The 11,263-nt window shown below is 55.9% G+C and overlaps 1 protein-coding gene across 1 annotated transcript; it reads left to right on the forward strand.

Annotated features, from left to right (window-relative positions):
* The first annotated feature begins 3,777 nt into the window (after positions 1-3,777).
* LOC127032921 (uncharacterized) lies at positions 3,778-10,896 on the forward strand. The gene is made up of 2 exons (XM_050920560.1): positions 3,778-4,153; positions 7,521-10,896. The coding sequence occupies exon 2, from the start codon at positions 7,537-7,539 to the stop codon at positions 9,622-9,624; it is 2,088 nt and encodes a 695-aa protein (XP_050776517.1). The 5' UTR covers positions 3,778-4,153; positions 7,521-7,536; the 3' UTR covers positions 9,625-10,896.
* The last annotated feature ends 367 nt before the right edge of the window (positions 10,897-11,263 follow it).

The raw sequence follows: 11,263 nt of genomic DNA on the forward strand, positions 1-11,263 counted from the left end.
GGTGGGGTAACGGGAGCGGAACCGGAAGCTCCGATGGGGAGTGCACAAAATGCCACCCCCTGAATCCTAGCCCCTAGGCGACCGCCTAGGGTCGCCTAATGGAAGCGCTAGCCCTGTTTGAACCCCATTGGGCTGCTCTCCCTGGAAGCTGCCTGCAGAAGGAACAGACGACCTGCAGCTGGAATGTAAATGTAAGCGGCGGATGGTCCGGTTATTGTGGGGAACTCTCCTGGCTTCTGCACGACCCCAGTGAAATGGGCTCGTGGAAGGATCTGAGTCCTCGCTCCCACTTCCTTTACTCAGAGGCCTCCCTGCCCTCGAGGGCTCCCCTTCCATTCTCCTGTCTGGCAGAGTCCTCCTAACCCCCAACAAAGCTGGGCCCAGGATTCCTGTGGAGCTCAACCCCCAACCCTGCTGTGGTCACCTACGACAGGGGCTTGGGTGCCCCCACTCCAGGGGGCTCTCTGCACTGGGCACCTCCCCGACCCATTGATTATTGCATAGAGTTCAAAGCAAACACAATTTATTAAACAGCCACCAATGGAAAAAGAGAGAATAAGGAAACATGTGAAGGGTGAAAGGAAAACCCGTCACCCCGCTCTGTGGCCGGGGACGTCACAACCGGCGTCTCTGGGATGCCAGGGCAGTTCAGAGTCTGCTCCTCACACAGCCCAGGCCCTGGCCGTGCTGCAGGGACGCTGCGGGTCGGACATGGGCTCTGGTGGTGGCCACACGCCCTCAGGCTCTACGTGGCAGGACCCTTCTTCCCAGCGTCAGCCTGTTGGGGTTACAATCTCCCCCCAAATCTGGCCTGCAGGGCCTCTTGGCTGGGGGCATCACCCTGTGATGGGCCCTCTGCCCAGGGTCCCCCTTGCTCTCCCCAGCTGCTCCCCACACCCAGCTCCGGACAGCTCCAGCCCCCTGGGCTGCCCCCCTGGCCCTGTGGCTGCAGCTCTGCTACCAGCACTGATCTGCTCCCTGGGCTGCATCTCTGGTTCTGGCTGGTCCGGCTCTGCTCCCAGCTCAGCTCACGCCCCTGCTCCCCCTTAGCTCAGCCCCACTCTGCCCAGGCAATTCCAGCTCACATGGCAGCCAGGCCCCCTAGGTCTCCTGACTCCCTCCTTAGCCTGCCTAGTCAATCAAGCTGACCTGGAGTGTTGGCCTCTCCCCACCCTCCACACACATGGGACTGTCAGTCTCAGGGTCCTGGTTTCCCATCGACTCTTCCCCTTCCTTTTGGTGCTGGGAGCTGGCCACCCGACCCCCCGAGTGTTAGTAAGGGGCCAACTTCCTTACATAAACAAGGACGTTGTGCAAAGTCCATGCTTTATTTTACCAGTGCACAGGGCCTGGTTCTCTGCTGTGACCCATCTCCTACATTGCTCCGGCATTACTCCAGGTGCCCCCTCCACACACCTACCCTGTGCCCCACTGTCCTGGGCAGGCCAGCCTGTGGAGGGGAGCTGGGCTCAGCCTTGCCCAGGACGTAGCAGCTGTCCCTGGTGAGCTGGCGACAGGAGGGCTAATTAGTGACCTTGCTGGGTGCAATGGGAGCTTTGTTAGCAAGTCTGAGCCCAGCGGGGGTGGTGGAGCCAGCAGGGCACCGCTAACACAGAGCTGCCCCCTCTGCAGCTTGTGCTGGCTGAGCTCTGAGGACCCACCTGGGGCTCCAGGTGTCCCCTCATTGCCTGTCCCAGGGTGCCACCCTCCCACCATTGCAGGGACATGTGGGAATAGCTCAGCTCCTGGAATTTGTCTGTTTCGTTCTGTGAGGAGATCAGTCCTGCAGGGGGTCCCCCTTTAGACTCCAGTAGGGCGCTGGGCAGAGCTGAGATGAGGGTCTCCTTTGCCTGGGAGGTCCCTTCCCAAGCAAATGGGGCCGGTTTCCCAGCTGGTGTTCAGGGCTGTTGCTCCGTTGGATCAGTGGGGCCAGATCTGCAGCTGGTGCAGGGCGGTTGCCCCAGGAGAGCCAAGGGGCTGATGCCAGTTTACACCAGGAAGGGTCAGAACTTCAGCTGATGTTTTCGTCGGTTCGGTACCTATTGATAGGGAACCCCCCCCCCCACCCCACCTTACCCAAGGCCCCAGGCTTTTTGCTGAGAATAGAGTAAAAGTAGGCCCAAAAGCCTTGAGCTAGAAGCAAGAGTTTTAACTCCTGCTAAACTTGTTTTTCTGTACAAAGGCCATGCTGAGGCAAAAAGATGTGGTCAGGGCCCCCAAAAAAGGAACTAAAATTGGATAAAGGGGTGTGACGAACTGGGAATGTTCTTAATGTTGCTCTGGGCGCTGTGCTGGTGCCTCAGTGTCCCCATGGCAGTTCTTAATATCTAGGTGGTGGGATAGGGGTGTGTGATTGCTGCAAAGCAAAGGGCCAGTGCGCCTAAATGCCTGACCCTCTGTCTCCTGGCAACTGATGGCCTGGGCCTCTTCTTCTCTGCAAAGGTGCCAGCTGAAGGTGTTGGAGACAAAGAGATCAGGTGACCTCCTGGACCGGGAAAGGGGCTGAGCAGAGAGGAGGGGCTGGAGGGGTGGTTGGTCTGGAGCTGGCTGGGGACAAGGAGTGAAGTGCAGACTTGGGGGTCTGGTTCACTGCACCCCAGAATGGACCCAGCCGAGGGGTCCGGTTCGCTGTACCTACAAGCTCTGTTATAGACCGTGTTCCTGTCATCGAATAAACCTCTGTTTAACTGGCTGGTTGAGAGTCACGTCTGACTGCAAAGTGGGGGTGCAGGACCCAGTGGCTTCCCCAGGACCCCGCTGGGGCGGGCTCGCTGTGGGAAGCGCACGGAGGGGCAGAGGATGCTGAATGTTCCAAGGAGAGACCCAGGAGGTGAAGACGTGTGAGCTTCTTGCCCTGAACAAGTCTGCTCCAGGGGAGAGGAGGCTCCCCAAAGTCCTGACTGGCTTGATGGGGAGCAGTTCCAGAGCATCGCCCGGGGACTCCGTGACAAGGGGAACCTGAAGATCTGTTAAGTTATAACAGCTGAGCTTGCTGTCGGGACTACAGAAAATGTGCTAGAACGGTCAAACCACAGACTTGACTGGCAAAAACAATAACAGGAAAAGCCATAGATGGAAGATTGGAGTCTTGCCATAGATGGAGAATTAATTGGTCAGCTTGCTTGTTATCAGTATATTCCAAATAAGGCAAATAACATGTGTAACCAGCAGCAAAGAGTCCTGTGGCACCTTATAGACTAACAGACGTTTTGGAGCATGAGCTTTCGTGGGTGAATACCCACTTCCTCAGATGCATGTGTAACCAGCGTGCTACGTTTTGCGGTTTTAACCTTTATAAGCTTGGTAAAATTTGTAACATGTAGAGCAGCTTAACCCTTGCCAGGTGACACGCTGTCTCTCTGTGTGTGCACACATGTATTAACGATATATCAATAAAAGGGCCTCCGGCTGTCTGATCAAATCATTAAGGTGGTGGTCTTTTCCCCGACACTATGATATGACAGGCAGGGCCCCTCCTTCCCCATAGAGCTTCTCTCATGATGGGGCCCTTGTAGCCAAGGGAGTGGCTACTTGGGGGGATGGGGGCAGTCAGAGGTGCCAGTAGGGGGGGCAACAAGGGTCACATACACCTACATCGGCGCAGCCCCCACCCCTTTTCCGACAGGCCCTCCCAGGCCCCACACCCCCTTTTTCTACTGGTGCCTCTGGCCCCTGCAAGGCCACATCTTGGCATGGGCGGGGTCCCAGCAGTGACACTATATACACGCTGATGGGGGGGCAGGGCTGCAGCATGGGGCACTTAATCCACCTCCCCGAGGGCCGTTGCCCGTGGGGCAGGAATTCTTCCATTCACCCAGCGCTGGCTACAGGGGATTTAGGTCAGCGTAACTGCACCTGTCAGGGGATGGATTTTTCGCAGCCCTGGCAGCTGGTCCTGGAGCCGGGGTGGGTGCAGTGAGCTCAGCAGCTCTGATGTCCCGACGGGGTGGGGCGGGGCGAGGGAGAGAGTGAAACTGGAAGTAGATGGTCCAGCTCCCTGCCCATCCCAGCTCCTTTATAAGGGGACATCTCGCCCATTCCACACAAGCCTCCGATCTCAGCGAGCTGATTGAGCCCCCGGGGAGCTGCCTGGCACGGTCACTGCTGTCCGCACTCAGCACTGGGCTCGTTTGCTGCATTACGGCAGTTCGTGGTAAGGCTTTTCCGGGCCCCTGGTGGGCAGCTTGGGGGGGGAGGGTTGGTTTTTCATAAAGAAACAAAGCAAAAGCAAAAGCAAAACCCCATGGCCTAGGAAATTCTCCCCCGGCAAATCAGACAGGGATCGGGGCCAGCGGGGCTGTGACTAACCCGGCTCTCTCCGGATCCCAGCAGGCTCAGCTCTGAGCACTTCGTGGTCCAGCTTCTCCCGCGTCCTGGCCCAAACTGCTTCTTAATGGGGAGTAGCCGGGAGCTCGGGGACTGCACATCACAGCGCTACCTCTGCCAGGGCGAGCGGGCGGCGGCGGGTGGGGGGTGACCAGTTCCCCCGTAAGGGGCTCGCAGCTCCCCAGCACGGTGCCTTCCGCTGGGCGATCCGGGAATTAGCTCCATCCTCCCTGCAGGTGCCCCGCCGGCGGCATTTCAGCTCTCGGGACCCGGGTCACCCCCCAGACCGTGGCAGGCCTTTGGGGCATGGCCCTCCAGCTGCACCCCCACCGTTCTCTCCTCTCCCCCGCCCTTCTGGGGCTCAGGCAGCCCTGGCTCAGTCCTCTCAGCAGCCGATTGCAGCCCTTAGCCAGCCCCTGCTGCCTATCTTCCCTGGGTCGCTCCCCCCCCATTCTGTTGTCCTCTGGCAAGAGAAAGAGCTTCTCTGCCTCTGCCCGGCTGAACCCCCGTCTTATATCTGGGCTGCCCAGGCAACCCTGCCCAATTGGTTCTGCCAGTCAGCCTGTTCCTGATAGGCTGCTCCCTCCCTGTGCAGACCCCCCCCACCCCAGGATCTGCCACCCCTCAGACAGAGCCCCGTGTGGGCAAACGCCCCATCGCACCCCCAGTCTGTTCTGGTGCATTTGGTTTTTCTTCCCTAAGTGTCGCACGGTACGTTTGTCTTTGCTGCATTTTGTCTTGTTCTGTGTAGCCCACGTCTCCAATTTATGAAGATCCTTCTGGATTTTAGCTCTATCCTCCCCATACAAACAAACCCTCAGGTTCTGGCGAGTATGTAACCTTCCTGCTCCTGCCCTCAGACTGAAAATCAACCATCAGCTACCGCAGGTCAGGCTGTTCCCTGAGGGGAGATTATCCAACTTCTCCTACTGCCTAATTCTTACACCTTCCTCTGAAGCAGTTGACGGTCGCTGCTGTCAGAAGAGACCGGACGCTACGCAGATGATATTCCCAGAGCTGATCCAGTCGGACAAGTCCTCAGTGCAGCCCGTTCTGCTTCCTGCATTCAGCACATTAATTCCTCAGTATTTTTAACCGTTTGTATTACAGGAGCACCTATGGGCCCCAGCAGGGACTGGGACCCCTTTGAGCTGGGCACAGCACAGACACACAGCAAGAGACAGTCCCTGCCCCAGCTGAGATCAGGGCCCCGTTGTGCCGGGCCCTGCACAAACACACAGCGAGAGACAGTCCCTGCCCCAGCTGAAATCAGGGCCCCGTTGTGCCAGGCGCTGCACAGACACACAGAGAGAGACAGTCCCTGCCCCAGCTGAAATCAGGGCCCCGTTGTGCCAGGCGCTGCACAGACACACAGCGAGAGACAGTCCCTGCCCCAGCAGAGATCGGGGCCCCATTGTGCTGGGCGCTGCACAGACACACAGGGAGAGACAGTCCCTGCCCCAGCTGAGATCAGGGCCCCGTTGTGCTGGGCTCTGCACAGACACACAGGGAGAGACAGTCCCTGCCCCAGCTGAAATCAGGGCCCCGTTGTGCCGGGCGCTGCACAGACACACAGCGAGAGACAGTCCCTGCCCCAGCTGAAATCAGGGCCCCGTTGTGCCAGGCGCTGCACAGACACACAGAGAGAGACAGTCCCTGCCTCAGCTGAGATCGGGGCCCCATTGTGCCGGGCGCTGCACAGACACACAGCAAGAGACAGTCCCTGCCCCAGCTGAGATCAGGGCCCCGTTGTGCTGGGCACTGCACAGACACACAGGGCGACAGTCCCTGCCCCAGAGAGTTTATTTACAATCTAACAAGAGCAGAGGAAGGCGGCTGGGCTAGTGGTTAGGCAGGTAGTTGTAGACGAGACCCATGTTCAGGTCTGGCTCTGCTGTAGTCTTCTGGTTTGACCCTGGGCGAGTCATGTAGGGCCAGGTTTTTGAAGGCCTTTAGGTGCCTAAGTCCCATTGTTTTCAGTGGGAGTTAGGTGCATAGACACCTTTGAACATCTGGCACTTAGGGTCTCTGTGGCTCCGTTCCCATCCCTGCTATGAGGATGACGACTCTACCCTGCATCCCTGAGCTGTGTGAGGGTAAAATATTAGAGATCGTGAGGTGCTGAGATACTGCAGTAAAGGGAGACCAGGGCCAGTGCAAGGATATTTTGTGCCCTAGGTTAAACTTCCACCTCGCAGCCCCCCCCACGTCAGTTCATTGAGGGGCAAATCCCAACGAGCCTTTATAAACCCCAGGGGCCAGCTGTGCCCAGGGGCTGCTCCCCAGACCAGGTTCCCCCTCCCCGCCCCCTGAACTCCCCTGGAGGGTGCACAGTCTCCCGGGAGGGGCGGCGGCTCACACTCCTGGGAGCCGCAGAGTCCAAGCGTGGTGAGGGGGGAGCCGGGGGCACATGGGGGCAGCCACCCACATGCATCCACTGCAGTCTGCAGGTGTCCCCGGGAGGGGGAGAGAGCGCCAGGCTGCAGCCTGGGCAGGGCACATGGCTGCTCCCCGCTAGCGGCACCGCCACCTTTGCAGGGCTGCTGCCCTGCTGCACCAGGCCAGCTCCTCCTTGCCTGGGGCTTGCCACCCCCACAAGCCGACGCTCTGGCTCTCCAGTGCCTCTGGAAGGCAGCTCCTCCTTGCCGAGCCAGAGCGCTGCTTTTTGGTGCCCCCAACTACTTGGCACCCTACGCTACTGCCTAGTTCGCCTAGTGGTTGCACTGGCCCTGACAGGGGTAAATAGGTAACTAAGAGAGAAGAAAGGCAGGATTATTAGCCCCATTGTACAGATGGAACCCAGGAGTCCTAAATCCCAGCCCACGCCCAAGTCTCACACTTTTGACCCCACTCCTCTCCCAGAGCTGGAGATAGAACCCAAGAGTCCTGGCTCCCACACCTCCCTGCTCTAACTTGCTGGACCCCACTCTGCTCAGGAATCCTGCCTCCCAGTCCCCACTTTACCCTAACCACTAGGCACCACTCCTGTCCTAGAGCTGGGAATAGAACCCAGGAGTCCTGGTTCCCAGCCCCCTCTGCTCTAACCCACTAGTCCCTGTCTCTTAGTTTATAAGCTCTTTTAGGGAAGAGAACATGTCTTCCCAGGCCCTTGTCCCACACCCAGCACAATGGGGCCTTTATTCTGATTGTGTGCTACTGTAACATACACATTTAATAATAATTAATATTTTCAGGGTTACTGACTGTACAATGGCAGATGAAGCTGGAAAGTCCCAGGCGCTGGTTAAAGCTGAGCTGAGTGTCAGCAAAGCCAAGGATGTGCGGAAGGAGACGGAGTTGAGGATGAAGTCCTACGCCAACTGGGAGGAGTTCCTCATGCCAGCCCCCATCTCCATTGCCATCCTGGGGCAGCTGGTTTTCATTTCAGCGGGGCAGGGAGACTTCTCCATCAATAAGAACCCCCCTAAAGACGGCTTCAAGCACATCAAATACCCAGAATCCTTCAGGGCCTGCTTGTGTCAAGTCAGTAACCAAGGCTGGGCGGCCTTCAACACCGCACACGTCAACATGGACCAGATCAGACTCCTCTCCAAGAGCGTCCCGGGACGGATGAAGGTGATTGTTAAAATTCTGTTCCAGGACATGGAGACAGTGAATGCCATGCTGCCGATGCACCTAAAGAACATGAAGGCCGTGGCAGACGACTGCAAAGACTTAGCCCATGCAGTGGAGGACAAGTATTCAGATGTCATCTACCTGATCCAGGAGCTGATGGAGGCCTGTTTGAATGCCAAGAAAGGTTACGAGGATGAGCTGAAAGACATCCAGATAGCGCTGCAGCAAGCAGAGATCAAGGAGAAAGTGGCCAAGGAGGCACAGAAGCTGGCCGAGCAGTATCACAAGCAGGTGAAGCAGCTGGTCTATGAATCCTTTAACCAATACAATGAAGCCATGAAAGCCATTCCCACAGGGTGGAATGCTGTGGGCATGACCATTGTGGAGAATATTACAAATGGATTTTCCAATATTTTCACTGGGTTTACAGGCATGTTCACAAAAATAGCCAACAAGATTATACCTGGGAAAATGGAAGGCAGTGCAGTGGCTGGCCCAGAGGAATTTGACCATGGAAGCATGGTGGCAGCACTCAACATTTTTACAAAGTCAGGAATGTTACTGACTTATACAACGCAGCTCAAAGAGCTAATCAATGAGCACGATGGCCTCAACATGAAGAAAATCGTCAATGAGAAAACTCAAGAAGTTAACACCAACTGGCTGAAAGACAGTTTCCTATATACAAAGAGCAGCATAGACACAGAAAATAAGTGTGGGCCAAAAAATCAAGCTCAAGAGATCTGCACATCTGGCCTCCGTATTTGTGAACAGCTGGAAAAGATGGCCTTGTCCAAAAACAAAGGAAAGGAAGAAGAGAAGTCTCTCGTTGAAGAGATCAATCGCTTATACCAAAAAGCATCAGAATTTGATTCCCACAGTAAATCCTCAGTGGGATCTCCTGCCTTCGCCCCCAAGCCACCGAACATGGCTAAATGTCAGCAAGGCTCAATGGGAGGATCCAGTGCCCTGCAAAGTGCACATTTGAAGGTCGAGCAGAGCCGGGAGATGCTGAAGTCGATCCAGGATGAGTATCAGAGGAGCTTCGAGAACTTCAAGAGGCAGAATGATGAGCTGATGGAGATCATGTGCGCTATGGAGAAATGCAAGGTGCAAGATGTAGATTTTGACAGAGCCAGGAAGATGCTGATCAAAGGGCTGAAGGCCCTGGGGAGGATGAAGGAGCCGTGGGAGAAGATGGTGAGGTTCTTCCAGATGATCTCCAGCCTGATTGACTCCTGCCTCAGTCGGGACATCAAGGAATTTGTGAGCTCTGTCTCGGATGTGCAGAAAATAGAAAACTATTCCTCCAAATCCTTTGTGATAGACACCATCTACACCCAGGCATTCAATGCTTCCAACGTGGCCCACCTGGTGCACATGATCTCCGAGACCTACACCGAAGTGTCCAATAATTACCTGATGGATCGCGTGAGCAGCCTCGGGCGACTGATCGCCATGGAACCTTCCGACCCAGGGTTCCATTCCGAGCGGGAGGTATTACAGAAAGGTTGCGAAGAGGCCCGCCAAGCCATCTACGACATGGTGAAGGAGAAGAAGGAGGAGTTTGATAGGAGTGTCGAGGCCAGGGTGGAGACGATCGACAGGGAGCTGAAGGCCGTGCTACCCCCTTTGAGTGTGGAAGAGCAGAAGGCAATTGAGGGAGCGGTGAAACAGGGGATGAAGGAGCTGACTGCAGAGGAGGAAGACCTGTTTGAGTAGATGGATGCATTGGTGGGGTCCCAGCTACTGGCTCACGCTGTGAGGAGTCTCCATAATCAACCGATTGCAGCCCCACCTTGCTTCGCTCAAAATATGATCTTTGCTTTGCAAGACCCGAGCTTGAGAAAAACCAGCATTTCAGTGATATTGCTGCATGAGGATATGGCAAACCTTGGGTTTAGTCTTTACTCTGCCACATGTTGTCCTTTGTGACCCTGGGCAAGTCACTTTATTTCTTGGTGCTTTGGCTTCCCATCTCAGCCAGGGGGGAGGTGAGACACTTAGGTAGTAGTTGGCCCTGATGAGAACCAACAGAGAGATTAATGGAGGGGGAAGATGAGGAAAATGCCCATTCTCTCCAAAGCAGGATCTGAAGATTTTATAGACTGTCACAAGCGACAGCGCTCCCACTACTCATGCTGGAGAGCGAATTCCACCTTCAATGACCTAGGAGAAATTTCCATTCATGTGCTGCCATTGGAACGAGCCGAAGAGCCAGACAATTAGATTGGGAAGGTGGGGTTGGGGCTGGACTCCTGGTTTCTTTCTTTATCTCTTAGAGGGAAGTGGTGTCTAGAGGTTAGAGCATTGGTGGATGGCAGGCAGGACTCCTGGGTTCTAGTCCCTGTTCTGGGAAGGAAGTGAGGTGTAGTGGTTAGAGCGGGGGGGGGGTGCTAGGAGCCAGAACTGGGGCTGGGAGGCAGGAGCTCTTTTCTGTGTCTCACTTTGTTACCTGAAGGGCAAGTCACTTCACCACTCTCTGGGCCTCACATCTGCGAGGTGGGGCCATAGCACTTGCTGGACTCACAGGACCAGGTGTTCAAGGTATTTAGTCACCTAATGGTGCAGATCGGCACCTGGTGGGATTTCAAATTGGATTGCAAGGGGAGTTAGGTACCTAACCAGCTTTGGCATATTCGAGAATCCCACTAAGCCCCCATCTGCACCATTAGGCACCTAAATCCCTTTGGAAATGTGGCCTACAGGGATGTGGACTGAGAAGATCCCATCTTGTGCCCATTGAAGTTGAGGCAAAACTCCCTTTGGTTTCGACTGGCCCAGGGTTCCTCCCGACATTTGGAAGGAAATCGGAAGCTGCCATAGTCGTTCCTCTGAGGCGCATGAGGGGATTCAGCCAACCGGCGGCGCGCTGCGCACACCTGGCACAGAGTCAACCAGCAAGTGTGAGCTGCCTGATGAGTCCTTGGACTTCCCGCTTTTCAAAGCCACAGCCCTGAGCATTTTCAATAAAGCCTCTGGCATTTACTAGCATTAAGGAGCCTGTCGTTATTTAGTAGAGCAATGCAGAATTTGGGCAGAATTAATGTTCTGTGCAGAATTTCTTTGTTCCCTGCAAAATTGATGCTGCAGAGCTCCTGGCTGCCACTAGGGGCTGCTGGACTCGGCACAGCCCAGCTCACCAGTGCCAAAATAGAAGACACTGGGAGGAGGAGGGGGAGCCGGAGGGTTCCCGGCAGCTGCTGTTCCCGGCACGCCCCGAAGGAGGGAGGTGGCGTGTCGTTCAATGAGCAGAGCGCCTGGCCTTTGGAGATGGAGCCCTGTGCAGTGTCAGCCCAGCACTGAAATCACCACAGGAAACTCCATTCAGCCTGGTCTGACCAGCATCAGACTGTGTCTG

This window comes from Gopherus flavomarginatus, chromosome 12 (assembly GCF_025201925.1).
Source record: "Gopherus flavomarginatus isolate rGopFla2 chromosome 12, rGopFla2.mat.asm, whole genome shotgun sequence".
NCBI lineage: Eukaryota > Metazoa > Chordata > Testudines > Testudinidae > Gopherus > Gopherus flavomarginatus.

Excerpts from the sequence above, each read along its gene's own strand:
- LOC127032921 (XM_050920560.1), top strand. The coding sequence starts at position 7,537 with ATGGCAGATGAAGCTGGAAAGTCCCAGGCGCTGGTTAAAGCTGAGCTG.